This window comes from Malania oleifera, chromosome 1 (genome assembly GCF_029873635.1).
Source record: "Malania oleifera isolate guangnan ecotype guangnan chromosome 1, ASM2987363v1, whole genome shotgun sequence".
NCBI lineage: Eukaryota > Viridiplantae > Streptophyta > Magnoliopsida > Santalales > Ximeniaceae > Malania > Malania oleifera.
The window spans coordinates 89,886,540-89,904,444 of NC_080417.1; the positions used below are offsets into that span (position 1 = coordinate 89,886,540).

At 38.3% G+C, this 17,905-nt stretch overlaps 1 protein-coding gene across 1 annotated transcript; it reads left to right on the forward strand.

The window, feature by feature from the left end:
* The first annotated feature begins 1,737 nt into the window (after positions 1 to 1,737).
* On the forward strand, positions 1,738 to 6,631 carry LOC131144272 (putative pentatricopeptide repeat-containing protein At5g37570). Its single transcript, XM_058092816.1, has 2 exons — positions 1,738 to 3,650; positions 5,654 to 6,631. Exon 1 carries the CDS (start codon positions 1,805 to 1,807, stop codon positions 3,488 to 3,490), a length of 1,686 nt encoding a protein of 561 aa, XP_057948799.1. The 5' UTR covers positions 1,738 to 1,804; the 3' UTR covers positions 3,491 to 3,650; positions 5,654 to 6,631.
* The last annotated feature ends 11,274 nt before the right edge of the window (positions 6,632 to 17,905 follow it).

The following is a 17,905-nucleotide window of genomic DNA, read 5'->3' on the forward strand; positions in this document are numbered from 1 at the left end:
AACTACTAGTAGAAAATAACCCTACACTAGTATTTACATGATGGAAACCCATCCCAAGTACACGAGACAAGCGGTCACAGGCAAGCATAATGTCCTAAACAAGCTTAGCTCGTGACACCAAGCACTTCCCAGGTAGGGGATTGACCCTTTGCCTACCACTTCCAGATCGCAGATCAAAAGGTCAATTTCCTCCCGCATCCGGTTCTTTCCCATTGCTATAGCCAACCCGACGTACAGAGAGAGGTCTATGCAGACGACAATGAGAGGGGCCTTGTCCGGGGAGGCCTTGTCCTTGACGTCCTAGGGCACTATGGACCAAAGCTTGTCGATGTTGACAATGGGGCACTAGAACTTGTACCAGAGTTTGTCAACATACCTCATGCTGACCTTCCCGAAGTACCCAAGGTGGTATTTTTCAAACAAGATTCGGTGCTGGTGCATGCCAACGACGTTTCCCCACCCTTCGGGATGCTTCCGATATTTTCCAATCCGGCCATGACCGGTGCTCACGTGACCTCTCTTCTTCCTGTTCTTCTTGAATCTTGTCGTCATCGATATGCTCTCCCTCTCTCGGCTTTGCGATGCTCCAGGATAGCATCTAGTGCGATCTATGGAGCGGAAGGATATGCTCTCCATGATTCCTTCCCTCTTTTCTCAGTTCGATGTCATGACCAAACTTGCTCTCAAATGTGACCATAGATCTATTAGCATTGGTGACAATGTGCTTGTTCTCATCTTGCTTCGGTGCTGGAACCTCATGCCGCTTAAGCTTCATGCTTGTCGTGGCGAAGACCAATTCCTAGCCCATCACTCCACTAATGCTTCCACTGTTACTAGTTATTGGGTTTAGGAGCCAAATTAACGGGTCACCTGCTGGATGACCCGACCCAACCCAAACCCGGGTTAGCTCGTTTATAAATAAGCGGGTCACGTGTTGACTTGCATAAATCCGAACTCATTTTAAATGGGCGGATCATGAGTCACCCATCGGGTTTCGACCCGTTTTGCCACATCTAATTTTAGCTTTAATGATCAAAATAAATTCACACATTATATTTCCTAAATTTCTAAGGAATTTCCTCGGATTTGCTTCAACCCATGATGTCCTTGGCAATATTGTTCATCCACATTGACATATTGAAGTCGCCATCTCTTGTTGATGTTATACTCTTCCTTGCACCCTACTTTTTCATTATTAAATTTCAACAAAATCGCTCTCTTTCTCCTGCTAATTTATTGCTTCTCTTTTGTTCAAAAAGTATTTTCTTTCAAGGAGAGTGAATTTTAGGTTAAAAAAAAAAAATTATAAATGTCTAACTAAATTAAAGGGAAAAAATACACTAATCTCTCTTGAGGTCGGTATATATTTGAACTTTTAATGCCTGTGTCTAACCAGCTCATTATTTTAGAATGTATACAAAAATATTTTTATACACTATAATCACCGTTGTTTTATTTTTCACAACCTCTACTCAAAGAAATTATTAGATACATTGGTGTGCTAGGCCGCATGTTGATCGACACATTAGGATGAACACCAATCCATTATATATGTGATATTTTAGAAAAAAAAATAATCATAAATGTTTAATTAGATTAAAAGACGGAAGAAAATTTTTAAAAAAATTTAGAAACTTTTTTTGGAAAAAAAAATCTCATACACACGGTTCCGGTGAAACCAATCACCATGCCAAATGTGTACCTAATATTTTATCATTTAACTTGTCCATTCTCTTCATGCCGGACAGCCAACGGTGCGAACATTAAGGTAAGGCAGCCATGCCAAGGCCGTCTCTTCCCTCCTATGACTCTGCTTAGCCGCTGCACTCCTTCGCCGGATAAACTCCTCAAAGCGCCGTCGTCCTGCTCCCTCTCCTTTATCCTCGCCCTCCTCAGAGCCTGCAAGGCCACCCGTCACCTCCAACAGGTGCACTCCCGCATCGTCCGCAAGGGCCTAGAGCAAGACCACTTCATCATCACCCACTTCATCTGCTTCTGTAACTCTCTTCGAAACCTCCTGTACGCCACCACCGTCTTCAATCGCGTCCTCAAACCCAGTCTCTATCTCTGGAACTGTCTCATCAAAGGACAATGCGATCATTCTTCCGCAGCTGCGACTTTCACGGTCTTTGTTCGTTTGAAGCGGTCTGAAACTGCCCCGGATAAGTTTACTTTTCCGTCTTTGATTAAAGCATGTTCGAATGAGTGTGCGAAGAGGGAAGGCATGGTCGTTCATGGGCTGACCATGAGGTGCGGATTGGATGATGATGTGTTTGTGAGGACCAGCCTGATTGATTTTTATGGGAAGTGTCGAGGGATTGAGTGTGCGCGCAAGCTGTTTGATGGGATGCATGAGAAGAATGAGGTTTCTTGGACGGCTATGATTGTTGGGTATGTAAATGCCGGTGATGTTGCTGAAGCTACGAAGTTGTTTGATGAAATGCCGCGAAGAAATATTGTGTCTTGGAATGCGATGATTGGTGGGTTTGTGAAATTTGGGGATTTGAGGAGTGCTAGGAGATTGTTTGATGAGATGCCTGAAAGGAATGTGGTTTCTTTCACAGTGATGATTGATGGGTATGCAAAGGCGGGTGACATGGCGTCAGCGAGGCTTTTGTTTGAGCAATCCCCCAGTGTAGATATTATTGCATGGTCAGCTTTGATATCGGGGTATGCACGAAATGGTCAGCCAAATGAAGCTGTGAAGATTTTCTTTGAAATGGGTTTGAGGAATGTTAAGCCTGATGAATTTATAATGGTGAGCTTGATGTCGGCTTGTTCCCAAGTTGGTGACTTGGAACTGGCTAAATGGGTTGATTCTTACTTGGATAGGAGTTCAATTGATCTCCATCGAGCTCATGTTGCTGCAGCCCTTGTAGACATGAACGCAAAGTGTGGGAATATGGAGAGAGCGGCAAAATTATTTGAAGAAATGCCTAGAAGGGATGTAATTTCATACTGTTCTATGATGCAAGGCTTGTCAATGCATGGGCGTGGGGCTGAGGCTGTTTGCCTCTTTGCTAGAATGCTGAATGAAGGGCTGACTCCGGATGATGTGGCCTTTACAGTTGTCCTGACAGCTTGTAGTCATGCGGGACTTGTTGAAGAGGGGTACTTTTACTTTGATACCATGATCAGTGACTACTGTATAGTTCCTTCTCCCGATCATTATGCATGTATGGTTGATCTTCTTGGCCGATCGGGACGGTTAGAAGCAGCTTATGAGCTTATAAAATCAATGCCTGTAGAGCCCCATGCTGGTGCTTGGGGTGCACTTCTTGGGGCTTGTAAACTACATGGAAATATTGAGTTAGCAGAGGTGGTTGCTGGACGGCTTTTTGAGCTTGAACCTCACAATGCTAGTAACTATGTGTTGTTATCTAACATCTATGCTGCAGCAGATCAGTGGTTGGATGTTTCTCTTCTACGGGATACAATGAAGGAGAGAGCACTTAGAAAGATACCGGGTTGCAGTTGGATCCATTTGTAGTCAAAGAATTGTGGTATTTTATTTTATACAGCGCCATAGCTTGAGGGCATTTTATTTGCAAGAATTCAACTTTTTTGGAATTGTCACACAGCATTGTGATGATGAAGACTAAACCCCAGATAAGAAATTACAGTTTGGCAATGGGTTGATCAATGTGTAGGTGAGATTCTAACCATCCTTGATGCACATGTATTTTATGGGATCATCTTGTTCAGTTGTTTTAAGTGAGAATGTGAATTCACTAAGGCGCCAAATGTTCTGCCTGGGTATGGCTTTCTGTAATTTATTTTAGTATAGCCGAATCCTATGTATAATGCCATTTTCCAATGGGAAAAGATTATCATTTCGTGCCCAAATACTGACTCAGAATGGCTTGACTTTTTCCTATCCCAGAAACTTTAAAATCAATGGTACTGTGCCCCCATTTATTTATTTATTTTTAAAATGTGATCAATGAGGCTTCCTGAACCACCTGGAAGTCTTCTGGAAATGTCTCAGATTTTCGAAATAGGGAGAGGGAAAGGGAGGAAAATTATGTTTGATACTCTCAAAACCAGGATTTTCTTAACTTAATGCAACCAATGAGACTTCCTGAAGCCCTACAGGGAATGTATGAGATATTTATAGGAGGGATTTACTGTGTATCTGATGTGCAGTTGCAATTGGAAAGCTATGATAATCAGATTATTGGCCTGGTTTGTGCTCAGAGGCTTTAAAATCTGCATTCCCTGTATGTGTGTGTTTCTAGTAGACTGATTCATTTGTAAGCTTTCTTATGCACAAATCGTTACGGCTTTTTGAAATGTTTATATTTTGAAAGTAAATGTTCATACATTTTAGCACTCTGTAGAGCAACCAAAGAATAAAATTTTACCATTGGTTCTGTAGTTTTTTTGAATCCTTTGTAATTTCTTAATGTGCCCTGATCAAGTTTTGTCAATCATACTATTAATTGAATTTAGAGAATGGATGAAGTTTTGCCAAGGGTACCTAGAGTTTACTGGACATAACAAGGCTCTTCACATGACTGCCAAGAGTATGGGAAAGATTATTCTAACTCTTCAGTGAAACAATGAGATGCATTGATCTTCTTGTTCTTTTATTTTTTTGATGAGGGTGTAAGTTTAGGATAAGAAATTGAGTTACATGATTCAATTACTTGAAAGTTTATTCATAATCTTAGGAATTTTAAATTGAGCTCAAATTGAGGTTCTCGAAGAAGGTAAGACGGCCTAAAATTTGGCAGAGCATGTGGAGAGTTTTGTTTCAAGCAAGCAAGATTGCAAAGCTTTTCTTTTGGCTTGAAAAGCATCCTAGAATAGTAGAATTCAACAAGCTCAAAATGCAGTAAATGGGTCAGAGTTCTAAGGCCCACTAGACATGTTGCACCTGAAAATGTGTCAATAATTCATCCTTGATAGTATTTCTCATTGTGGAGTCTTAAAGAATATTGCTGTTATGATCCTTGTACCTTGTTAGACCCTTATGCTAATTTTCTTGAGTTTTTGACAACCGTTCACATTTATTAAATCTTTTGTGATTGGAATCTATGTTTTTAGATGTCTGATCATATGAATATTTGATGGCAAATGTTGTGAATGGTGGCTCATTTCTTGAGATGGCTAAGTTACACAAGGAGAAGCACATAGTGCAGCATTCTGGGAGAAAATCATCGACGATTTTCTATGGCTTATTTGAAACCGTCAATGGTATCACTAAAATTTCAGACACCTTCAGAAACATGCTCTCTGTATCTCAAACCGTCGGCGATTTCAGGAAATCAGAAAAACCGTCGACAATTTTGTTTTTGGGCAGCTATACAGAAATTTAAAATTTGAATTTGAATGTTAAGTTGATTGGTTTTTGGGGGCGACCCTCTGAAAGAAAGTCTATTTACACTTGTCTGAGTATATTGTAATATAAGAGAGATCATTTTGAGAAGTGTATTGTGTACCTTGATATTTCCTTAGTGAAATTCTTATGTCATTGCTTCCGTGGATGTAGGCTTTGCCAAACCACGTAAATCTAGTTGTTGTACTTATTATTTCTTGTTTATTTGTTGTGATTGATTTGCTTGTTGCATTTTTATTCCGCTGTGTATCCTATATTTGATCTATTTTACAACAGCAAATCATTGCCTGATAGACAAATAAAAAATGGCAGGGTTCGTGAATCTCTGCATGTGAAGACTTGCACATATGAGCAATTACCTCTGAGGTGTGGATTTCTATTTGCATGTTCTTTGATTTTCTTTATTCTAAGAGGTCCAAATGACAGTTGTACAAGAAGGATCATACAGCATCCTTCTGGACGGTGAACCATGCTTTCATAATTTGATGATTCCTTGAGGATGGCTTAAGAATGTCTCACCTTCCTGGTCCTGGGAGTCTAAGTGGAGTGTGAGCAAGGGTTTTTAAAATGTAGTGACCGTTAACTTTCTTGATTGTTACATAACAAGTGTTAGGATAGATTACAGTTCATTTTATTTATGGCATTTTTTTTATTTTTATTTTTGTTTTTTGTTTTTTGACAGTATTTGTCAGTTTTTACGTCATTGTCGTGGTAAGGGCTTTATCCAGTATATTATGCTATACTGGCAAGGAAGCAAAATGGATTGCCAGAAAGACTTGCATACTTGCACTTTTATAGGTTTCCACTTTGTTGCAGCTCAAATGTGCAGGCTAACTATTGATGGAGTTGCTCATGAGAGAATGCCAGATTCTCCAAATATGTCCCATGTTCCTCACCACAAAATTCATATGCGAGTTTATCATAAATGCAGAGATGAGCTCAAAGAAGCAAATGACTAATTTAAAAAGTTTGAGCTTTTCATCAATGATGTTTGAGGAGAAAATGTTGGCATCTGTAAATCAGAGGTGGGAGAGGTAAAGTTTTGCTGTTCCCTATTTAAGCCTCCTCCAAGGCGAAAATTGTCACTGTTCTAGGTAAGTTTTCTATGATGCTAGGATTTGAGCGTGGTAATGAAATAAATGGGGGCACGAGTGTTCTTAAACTGAATTATTTAATTGTGAAGTTAAAAGTTGTCTTTATTTTCTGTCTATGCATGCTGTGTATTAAGCAATGTTATCATGTCCACATTGTATAATTTATTTTGATAATTGATATCAATGGTCTTATTTTGCAACTATGCAAGTTATCTAGATAATATCACTGACTGCTAATCATTCGCTACTCTTTTTTTTTTTTTGTTAACATTACATCAATGAATGCCTCCATCAGCTTCCAGTTTTGTCTTGACAAAAACAATACTATGTCATAAAGGAAACTTGTGGTGATTTGCAATTCTAAATAACTTGTATGGGAAAATTCGATGCCTCTTTTACCTGAAAAAGTGGTAGTTTAAAAACTATCGGCTTATCAATTGAAAATGGTGGATTTGATCTCAGTACAAGAGCAGAAAATGGTGCCTTTTTACATGGAAATGTGAATTTGGCATTAGTGTCAGATACTTTAGAAGCTGGTGCAACCCAAATTGGAACAATGCTTGTACAAGATTAATACACTTTTAATACTGAATCATTGCCTCTAATTATAAATACAAATGTATCTTTGCTCTTATGTGCATGCTTCAATGCTTGTAGCTTGTAAGAATGATACCATTTCCTAAAAAATACAATTGTCCATTTTTTTTATTTTTATTTTTTAAAAAAAAGAGAAGAAAGAATACAGCCTATTGATGGTGGTTGCATCTGGTCGTGATACCATTCGAAGCATTGTAAAGCAGTTACCTCCAGAAAATGTTTTCCACTGGTCGGGTTTGAGCGAATATATTTATTAAGTATTCTTTAAAAAAGTTCAATGTGATAATTAGCTGCTATTTACATCATACTGGAATATGAGGCTGTTTATTTGATTTGCCTGTACGAGGCATTATATTTATTTTCAGAAACTTGTTCTTGTTGTGGAAGTCCAAGTCAAAAATTCTAAAATGGCATAATTTTCTTGCTTCTCTCCAAAAATTTGAAGCATCTTATACAAATGTTTATATTTGGAAGATGAAAGCAATAAAATTCTTACCAATGGTAACTAAGATTATTAGCTACTGTGTGGCTTTAAAATTATTGGTTTTCTAGCCAAGTTTTCATTGTAAGTCCTATAGTCAACCTAAGGCCTTTAAGAGCCGACCGAAGGTCGACCGACACTGGATTTTTTTCGGTCGGCTCTCAAAGGCCTTAGGTTGACTATAGGACCTACAATTATGCATGAAAAAGTCCCCCATAACCTTACATTTAATTATCATGTGAATAGGGACAACTTTATAATAAAAATAGGACTGAAATGCACAAAGTTGACATGTTCGATCGATCAAACCCCAACACTCTGAGCACTTCGGTCGACCGAACGTCCCCAGGGTCAATTGTTTTACCCTTTGGTCGATTGACCTCAAAATGAGAGTCAACGCCCTGGTCGACCGAATAGACACGTGGGAAATCCCAATGCCCTAGTCGATCGAACTTGTAGTAGAAAAATGGTCTGGTTGACCGAATGCTCAACTTCGGTCAATCGAACTTGGCCCAGTCAACCAAATCTCGAAGGTTCTGAAAATCACCTTAAGACTGGTCGACCATCTTCCCAATTCAAATTCATCCTAGTTGACCGAACTGGGCAACCCGGTCGATCGAACCATAAAAATGGTCGACCGACCCTCTTGTGTTGCTCGAATTTTACCAAGGTTAAATGCTGTTAATTTTTATTAACCCCATTTAATCTTTTTCCAAAATACTCAGCGTGTCCCAAACGACTATAATTTTTCCCATTTCTATATATATGTGTTCATTTGCAAAAATTAAGGGTGATTAGGGTTTTTGATTAAATATTTTTCTCTCTAAAATCCTTTGAGCCCCTTTTACGTATTCAAGCCTATACTCCTCACTTTTACTCATTCCCTTGAAAAACCATTTTGAGTGAGAGTATCTTGAGTTACTCCATAGTGTTTATACAAGTTTATACTCTCATTTGTGTTATTTGATTTTTTATTTTAGTGAGAGTAAGTCTAGAAAGTTCTCCCCAATGATTTAATTCATAAATTCATTTTTAAGGAAACTTGTTAAGCTTACGAGTCTTTGCATTCTTATTGCAAGACTCTTGAGCTTGTCTTATTTGTCTTGAGAAAATATTTTTGACAAGCTTGTTTTTAAATATCTCTTGTGCTTGAGTTCCTGAAAATCTTTTGAGATATTTGACTATATTTTCTAAATCTTTGAAACCCTACTTGTGGTTGAAATATTTACATCTATTGTTTCAAAGGTATTATTGTAGTATACTCTCACACTCTGATTTGTTATTGACATTAGCTTGAGAGTAAGTTTACATATCTTCATTGAGCTTATATTTCCTGTCATCTGCAAGTGCATTGATTACTTGTGCATATTAGTACATAATCTGCTAGTTTAGAAGCACATTTCCTTGTACACAAAAATTATATTGAATATTTGTTGTATTCCCAAAGTGTGGTCGGAAGAGGGTGACTAGCCCTATGAATAGTCCCGGATTGACTTTGACCCGGTTAGGAAAGTTAGGTGCACCATCCTAGTAAAGTGTAGTTGTAGGTTAAGGTCAGCCCCGTTAATTGACTTGGTTGTGATCGGTGCCACTCCACCTGTTAAGTGAGCCGTAGTGGAATCCTCGGGCTTGCGGGCGAGGCGAGGATGTAGGCAGTATTGGCCGAACCTTGATAACATATCGTGTGTGCACTTTAAGTTTCAGCACTTTATATTTACTGCACATGTATGCTATTCTCAATTGTTTGTGAATGTTATGCATAATTTAATTTCCACACATTATATTTATCTGCACATTTGAAATTGCATAAATAGACCCTATGTTGTGTATATACTGTTGTTAGATAGTTTAACCTAGGAGATAAATTTTTTAATACCCAATTCACCCCCCTCTTGGGAATACACCAATTCTAACAGAAAAAGCCTTGTCCTTGATCCCATTCACTATTTTTTGGATAGTATGGAAAGAAAGAAATGCAAGAGCTTTTAAAGGAATTGTTGCTGCCAAAAATCAAATAACCTTCATGAATCGTTCCTTGATCACGACCACCTGAAAAGAAACAAATAAGGATGGCATGGAGGACCCAAGGTGTACCCTAGGGGATCACTTCGATGCCTAAGAGAATTGTTGAGAAGTTAATAGCAACAATAAAAGAATGGGTATGAAATTAGATGCCCTTACCTCTTCTCCGGGTCCCCTTTTATAGTGGTGGAGTTTAACCTTGTGGTGATATGATTTTAATGGACGCATTATTGCGCAAACGTGAATCGCTCTAACCTTTAAGAGCCTTGACTTAGGTGACTTTGTAACTGCCCTATTAATGAGTGCTTTGGTCTTCTCTCATGTTTGTGGAAGTCATAATAATGAGTGTGGTCAACTTTTGATAGTCTACTTAGTGAGGATAATTTTGGGTATATTAGTCGCCTTCCCCCCCCCCCCTCCCCACAAATGTTGAACCTTTGAAATCGGTTTTGAATGTTCAAAGTCTTGTTTGAAAAATATTCGTCTTTTGTTTGGCATTGTCTAAGTCGTTTTGGGATCATCCGTGGCTTTGTACGCTTATTCGGGTCATCTGTCATGCTGATGAGTTTTTTTTTTTTTCTTTCACCAGAGCCGTCTTGGACTAATCCACAGCTCCACCAGTTGATCCAAGCCGATGATTGCATTGACGAGCCATCTTGGGCTGATCCATGGCTACACCAGTTGATTCAAACTGATGATAGATTTGACGAGTCATCTTGGGTTGGTCCGCAGCTCCATCAATTAATCTGAGCTTATGGTAGTTTTGACGTGATCCGAGCGAATGGTAGTTTTGACGAGCCGTCTTGGCCTGGTCCGTGGCTCCACCGATTGATCCGAGCCGAGCAGCTCTTGGAGATACTTTTGGTGTTAAGCAGCTATTTGAGATGCTTTTTGTGTCGAGCAACTCTCTTCGTGCCGAGCAACTCTTTGAGATGCTTTTCATGCCGACTAGCTCTTTGTGTCAAGCAGCTCTTTTGAGATGCACTTCTTGTCGAGCAGCTCTCTTTGTGCCAAGCAGCTCTTTTGAGATGCTCTTTATGCCAAGCAGCTCTATGAGATGCTCTTTGTGCAAAACAGCTCTTTGATGCTTTCCTCATGCCAAGCAGCTCTTTGAGGCTTTCTGTAACAACCTCAAAATTACTACCATTTTTTTAAAATATAAAATATATACATCCTGTATCAAAATAACATTACTCTGATATCCGTCATAATATCTACTATCACATCTCGGACTTCAAGTGGTATCGAGTACACTTGTTTGCAAAATATACTACCTAAGAAGTAGAAAACATAAAAATACATTAATCTTATTTACAATACCATAGTTTTAGAAATTCCCAAAATATTCATATACATCTCCCAAAACCAGCCATAGTGCCCTAAGGGCATGCCCAAAAATACAACTCTTAACTCAAAAACTTACCCTGCAACTAGGGCAATACTAGAGTCCCCTCTATCTCGGAGCATGCTCTGTATGCCTATCTGGAACACCTGAAATGTTTGGAAAGTTGAGGTAAGACACCTCTCAGTAAAATGGAATCAATTACAACCAATGTGTGGCAAATGAGTTTCTCATGAATAACGTAATTATTAATTTAATTGTAACTGTGATAACATTTAAATGTAAAACAAATTATAACTCACACCTATGCCTTTTAAAATAAACTTTCTATTTGAACATACTTGAACTGTAATAAGTAGACTATGTTCTCTATAAAACTATATACATATATTTATATAACTGTGAAAGCTTCCATGGATGGATAACTGTATGCATGAATTAACCTCACAGCTTGGGTTGTGCGGCCCGTGGGCAGAACATAATGATGGTTGACCTACCAGGCTAAGTTAAACTATAACCTTTGTAGTACGATTGACCTCCCCAACCTGGACTATCTGCCATGAAGCTTGTGTCTCTCCTTTAGGCACAATCAACTGTTCATTTCCACACTCTATCTGAGATTTGTGGGTTCACTCTATACTGTGTTAGCTACGGTACCGTGCTCTGTAATCTGTACTGTCCATCAGGGATCTGATACTATATAATACTATGTCTATGTATTACTGTTTTACCATGATTCTGTATAAACTATAATACCATCATTCTGTATAAACTGTAATATTTGTGAATCATTGCTTTGTAATAACCGTATATCATGGTTCTATAAAAGCTATATATAATCATGGTTCTATAAAAGTTGTAAATAATCATGGTGCTATAAAGGTTGTATAAATTTTTTTATTAAATCTCTATACTATATTTGCAATTTCTCATGCCACACAATTTAAATAAAATTCTTTTATTATACTCTGTATGGCAAAACTGTATTTTCCTGCTATATGAAAATAATACATATCTTTCGTAAAATTTTCATGTAACCCAAATCTCTGAATTTTTCACAAATTTACCGCCACTGTAAAATTCAAATTCCATATTACATGCTATTCTTTAATTAATAAAATTTCTGAAATTAACTGGCATAACTTATTTCCCTTACCTGATTATCGAGAGGCCTGCAAATACACTATGCTTACGACTGTGGCATTTAGAACTCTAAAATCCTGAAATCAAATAACCCCTAAATAATATCACATTCACATTTTCCTCGGATCCATATGCTCCATTTAACCAAGGAAACATCAAATAATTAATTATTTATCACCCTCACCTCATTTCCTAAGGAAACGCCCGTACGAACCCTAAACCCGCGCCTGCGACGTTCACACCAAAACCCTGTATTCCATAAATCCCAATTAATCAATTCACCCTAGAATTATGCTCATATTGACATTTCTAGGCCTATATACCCATTGAACCAATTAAAACACCAAACAACATCATAAATAACTTCCTTACCTCAGTTTGGGATGGTGCCTAGGATTCTCAGAACATAATTTTGCTTCAGTCAGATTGGAGAGAATCCCCGCTAGGCTTTAGATATGGAGTATGATCGTCGATCAGGAGATTCTAGAGTGAGAAATAGAGGAGAGAAAAAGAAGGTTTCACAGCTGATGAGAGAGAGAGAGAGAGAGAGAGAGAGAGAGAGAGAGAGAGAGAGAGAGGTTTTGAATTTTTTTACAACAAAATAACATGCAGCCCCTTATATACTATTTTGTTTCTTGCAAAAACCGTCGACAGTTTTTTTTAGGTTCCCAGAAAATCATCGCCGGTTTTATTTTTAACCAGACCAATTTTCACCGTTTACCCTTTGACCTGGCCACAGTAAAACCACATAACTATCGACAGTTTTCTTAACTCTTCAGAAAACCGTCGCCGGTTTTTTCCTCACCCAACTTATTTTCCATCGTTTCTTATTTATTCTTAATATTATGTTTTTCCAGGTCTCTACACTTTCCCCATGCCAAGCAGCTTCAATGTGAGCATCTCTTTGAGGGACTCTTCAATCCTCACAAGCTTTGCTCATACATTGGTCTGTTTCCTTATGCCTCTTGAGTTGTACTCATTTGTTTGGGCTGTCTTCAGACCTCATGAGCTTTGCTCATCAGTTGGGCCTATGCCTTATAAGATGTGTTCATCTGTTTGGGTTGTTATGTGGTCTCATGAGCTTTGCTCATCAGTTTGGCCATTTCTTCATGCCTTATGAGCTGTGCTTATCTGTTGGGCTGTCTTGTGATCTCATGAGCTTTGCTCATCAGTTGGGCCATTTCTTTGGTAACATTTTGGTAATTTATCTACTAGAGGACCTTACTGTGATTTTAAAATGACAGGACAAGTTACTCTCATTATTCATTATTTAATCAAAATAAAAGCTGACACCAAACAACTAGTTGTGGGTTCCACAGTGTCATTTTCATCTTTTCACAAAAATTATAATATTTACTTCATCATGGATTTAATTGTATGCAAGTCGAGTGTAAAAAATTAGGTTTTTACTAAAAGAAATAGCTTGTAGGAGAAAAGTCCATACCTTGAAAAATAGGCCAAGATGACTAGCCTAGAACTTCAGTATACCCATTCACGCTAGCTAAATGGGTCATGCAGCGTGCTCTATTTGAGCAAAAACTGCTACGCCACAGCCACCAAATGGCACCACCAATCCATTTGCCATCATCACCTCAACTAAAAATGGCAATCTCGTCATGAAATTTTCTACATTACCTCCCTCAAACATCAGTGCCACTAGTGAGTACAACAAATAGTAAGAAATCTTTGGCGGCCCAAGTGGCCCACTCTTTGACTTGGGCCTTCTATGCAATGGAGGCAAGGTTGACTTGGTGCCACCATCTCCCAATACCGTGCTAAGGATCCACCTCTCGGCATCTTCGCACAACAGCGGTCTATCAGATGGTGCATTCTAGACTATGAAGTCTCAAATAATTAACCATCATCATTAGCTTGAGCAAGCACGTGGCCTACATTAAAACCAACTGGGTACCACTTTATATCAAAGATACCAGCAGTCTTCACCCAATGAAACAATTCAAGGCAACCCATGGCAGCATCCATATTGAAAAATGACATGCTTTTGGATCTATAGGGCTGAGCACCCTCTCGTGTCGTATACATCAAAGCAACAAGAACATGGTGGAATGAGTCCTGTGGACAAAACACCACCATGTGAGTGTTGCCGCCTAGATAGAAATGTGCCACATTCATGCCCACAGGCCTACATTATTCTCCAAAAAGATTAAACTTCAGATTTCTGTAACATAAAATTCAACTAAATTCGACTTGAGCATTTTGTCGAATAGTTTATGGGCCCAAGCTATACGATATATTAGTTAAAAGTTGAAACTAGTGATCATGAAAAGTTGTATAAGGTCTTTTGATATTGGGCATCGCCATTATCGAATGATAACAGAGCCCCGAACACCTGCCTTTGGTTTGTATGCTTATGTGGCAAAACTCACTTCGAATTCCAACCCTTTTGAACTCTGACACTATTGTGCCGATAGTTTGGTGTGCCGGGACTTGGAAAAGTACTGTAACAGCAAGACGAAACTAAGATTTTCTTCATGACTCCTAGTCAGGGCGAACAGGTTGTAGCATTGTTCAGATCTTGAGAATTATCAACAACACTCATTGATCATCTCGATGCACTTGGGTTCAGTGACATACGTCTTGTGTGCTTCAATATTCAAGTTCATGGATCTTATGTGAATTCTATGTTATATATGTGCACATACGCGGGTACACTCCTTTATTTAAACTCTTAACGAGTCAACCATAGATCAAATTGATGTACCATGCAGAGATCACATAGAGCTCTTGAAGAACATTGTCGATCAGATGAAGAAATCACTTGTATAAGGTTTCTCTATCTTTCCTTTTGTGAGGACTTGTCTTCCTCATTTGAAAGAATATCAACTCCCTTATGTTCTTCGGAAGGTTATAATTCATTAGTGAACTCCTAGAGCTCTAAGGTGTTCACATCGGTTTGAATCTTCTAATTTCTAGTCATATATTTCAAGTAGGTATGAGTTGTAGCTGCTTTGGTGCCCTAGTTTCAAAAATAAAAAGGAATGCTCATGCTGATATCGAAGGAGAAGTGGATTTTCTTGGGAATGTCAAAAATTTCCCCCAGGGTAATAGTTACAAAGACGGATGGTACCCCTGTAATTAAAGTACCTCACAGAACCTGTTATAAATCTATTAAGAGCTTAAGCTTAACCTTCACCTTTTCACATTACATGTACAAATCAATATTTTCCTTGGGATGGATTATATGATACATATATAGATTTTAGTGCTTTCAGTCACTACATATGATGTACTTTACTCATTGAACTCAAGAGCTTGAAAATTTCAAGTGTTGAGTCAAGTTTCCATCATTGGTGACTATGGATTATGGATTTAAGTCCCATCCCCTTTAATGTTTTCCAGACCATGTCTCTTGCAAATCCTTTTGTTAATGGGTCAGCCAAATTTTGGCTTGATCTCACAAAATCTATGGTAATTACCCCATCAGTAATTAACTACCTTACATAGCTATGTCTTAGACCAATATGTCCGGATCTACCATTATATATCTATATACTCATGACAAAGTTGCCTCACTGTCACATTGTAAAGATATGGGTGGCATAGGATTTGGCCAAATTGGAATTTCTAATAACAAATTCCTAAGCCATTCTGCCTCTTTGCTACAAGAAGCTAAAGCCACAAATTATAATGCCATAGTGGAATTTGTTATAAGGCTTTGATTCTTTGACCCCCAGGAGATAGCTCCTCCACCAAGGGTGAATATCCATCCACTAGTTGATGTATGATCATTACAATCAGTTATTCAACTGGCATTTATGAATCCTTCTAAAATAGTAGGATATCCTTCATAATGTATGTCATATTCCATAGTATTTTTAAAATACTTTAATACTCTATATATAGCATGCCAATGTATATCACTAGGATTACTAGTATATCTACTAAGTTTACCTATAGAAAATGTTATCTCAGGTCTCGTAGAAGTCATGGCATACATCAAGCATCCAATAACTCTAGCATATTCTAATTGATTTACTGCTCTACCAGTGCTAGTGTTAGCTTTGGTGTATTCCCAAGAGGGGAGGGGGGGGGGGGGAGGTGAATTGGGTATTTAAAAATTTGTCCCTAGGTCAACCAATCTAGCAGCAACATTACAAAAACCTAGGATCTCTTTATTTAATTATAAACCCAATCAACACATGTACTACATATAATGAATCAAGCATACAATATACATGTGCTGAAAATAAAAGTGCGGAAAATAAATTTGCAGAAATATAAAGAACACGCACGATATGTTATCAGGGGGGGGGGGGAGGTGAATTGGGTATTTAAAAATTTGTCCCTAGGTCAACCAATCTAGCAGCAACATTACAAAAACCTAGGATCTCTTTATTTAATTATAAACCCAATCAACACATGTACTACATATAATGAATCAAGCATACAATATACATGTGCTGAAAATAAAAGTGCGGAAAATAAATTTGCAGAAATATAAAGAACACGCACGATATGTTATCAGGGTTCGGCCAACTGTGCCTATGTCCCCGCCTCTAACTCGCAAGCCCGAGGATTCCACTAAAGCTCACTTAACGGGTGGAGCAGCACCAATTACAACCAAATCAACTAGAACAAGGCTGAGCTCAACCTTTACAAATTCTCCTTGTGGGGTGGAGAGGGCCCTAACAATCCTTACGGGCTGGATCACCGCCCTCTCGGGCCACGTTTGGAAGACAACCGTATTTTTCACACATAACTGGTACAGTGATTATGCTTCTCAAGTAAAGCAGATATGTACCCAATATAATCTCTCACATGCACATCAACAGTGTAGGTAATGTAAGCTCAGTGATGTGAATATATGTGCAAATAACACTCAACAAGATATGATCACAATAATGTTCAAGAGTGTTCTAAACAAGCTATATCTTTGAAACAAGTTAATATCAAATCTCAACGTTCAATCAGAGTTTCAAAGATGCTTAATCAAATATTCAAACTAACTCAAAATATTTTCCTTCAATGTAATGAGCTCAAGAGTAGTTTGAAAAATATTATAGCTTGTAGAAAATGTTTTTGCACAACAAAATCAAAGCTAAGGGAATCTTACAATGACAATGCAAAGATCCCTAAGCTTATTTATTTATCCCAACACAAGATTTATAATATTGAAATATGTGGGATAAACTTAACTAAACTCCCCAAAAATGAATCACACAATCAAACAAGAATAGTGGGAGTATTAGTAGTGTCTAATAAACAAAAGAACAATAAATAAACTCTCACAATATCAAGATGTATCAAGGGAATGAATATTTGAGAGTATTTTGGGCAAAATGAGATTTTGAGATAGAGAGGATTTTTGCTAATGATTTTGGCTAATTTCATCCTAATCTTCACAAATGAACCCATATTTATAGACAAGGTAAAAAATATAACCGTTTGGGACCTACTGGGTATTCTTAGAAAATTCTAAAGACACTTAAGAGTAATTAACCCATTTTAACCCTTATTTACCTCGGGTAAAATAAATTTAACCCGACAAGCTTTGGGTGGCTGAACCAAGGTTTGGTCGCCCGAACAAACTTATTTTAAAAAAAATGTTTTAAAACATTTCGGCGGATCGAATATTTGCTCGGTAGCCCGAACCAAAGTTAGTAGCATTTGTTCATAGGTTTGGGTGCCCGGTTCCTAGTTCCGTTAACCGAACAAGCCAATTTGGTCGCCCGAGCCCATTTTGAACGTGATCGTTCAGGCGCCCAAGTAGTTGAAAAGGAACCTGACAAAAGTTTTGGTGCCCAAGGGAGATCCGCTCAATATAGGGTCGGATGCCCGAAACATGAAGTCAACATGTTGACTTGTTCGGTCGCCTAAGCCGTTTTACACGGCTTGGGTTCGGTAGCCCAAACCCACTCAACCTT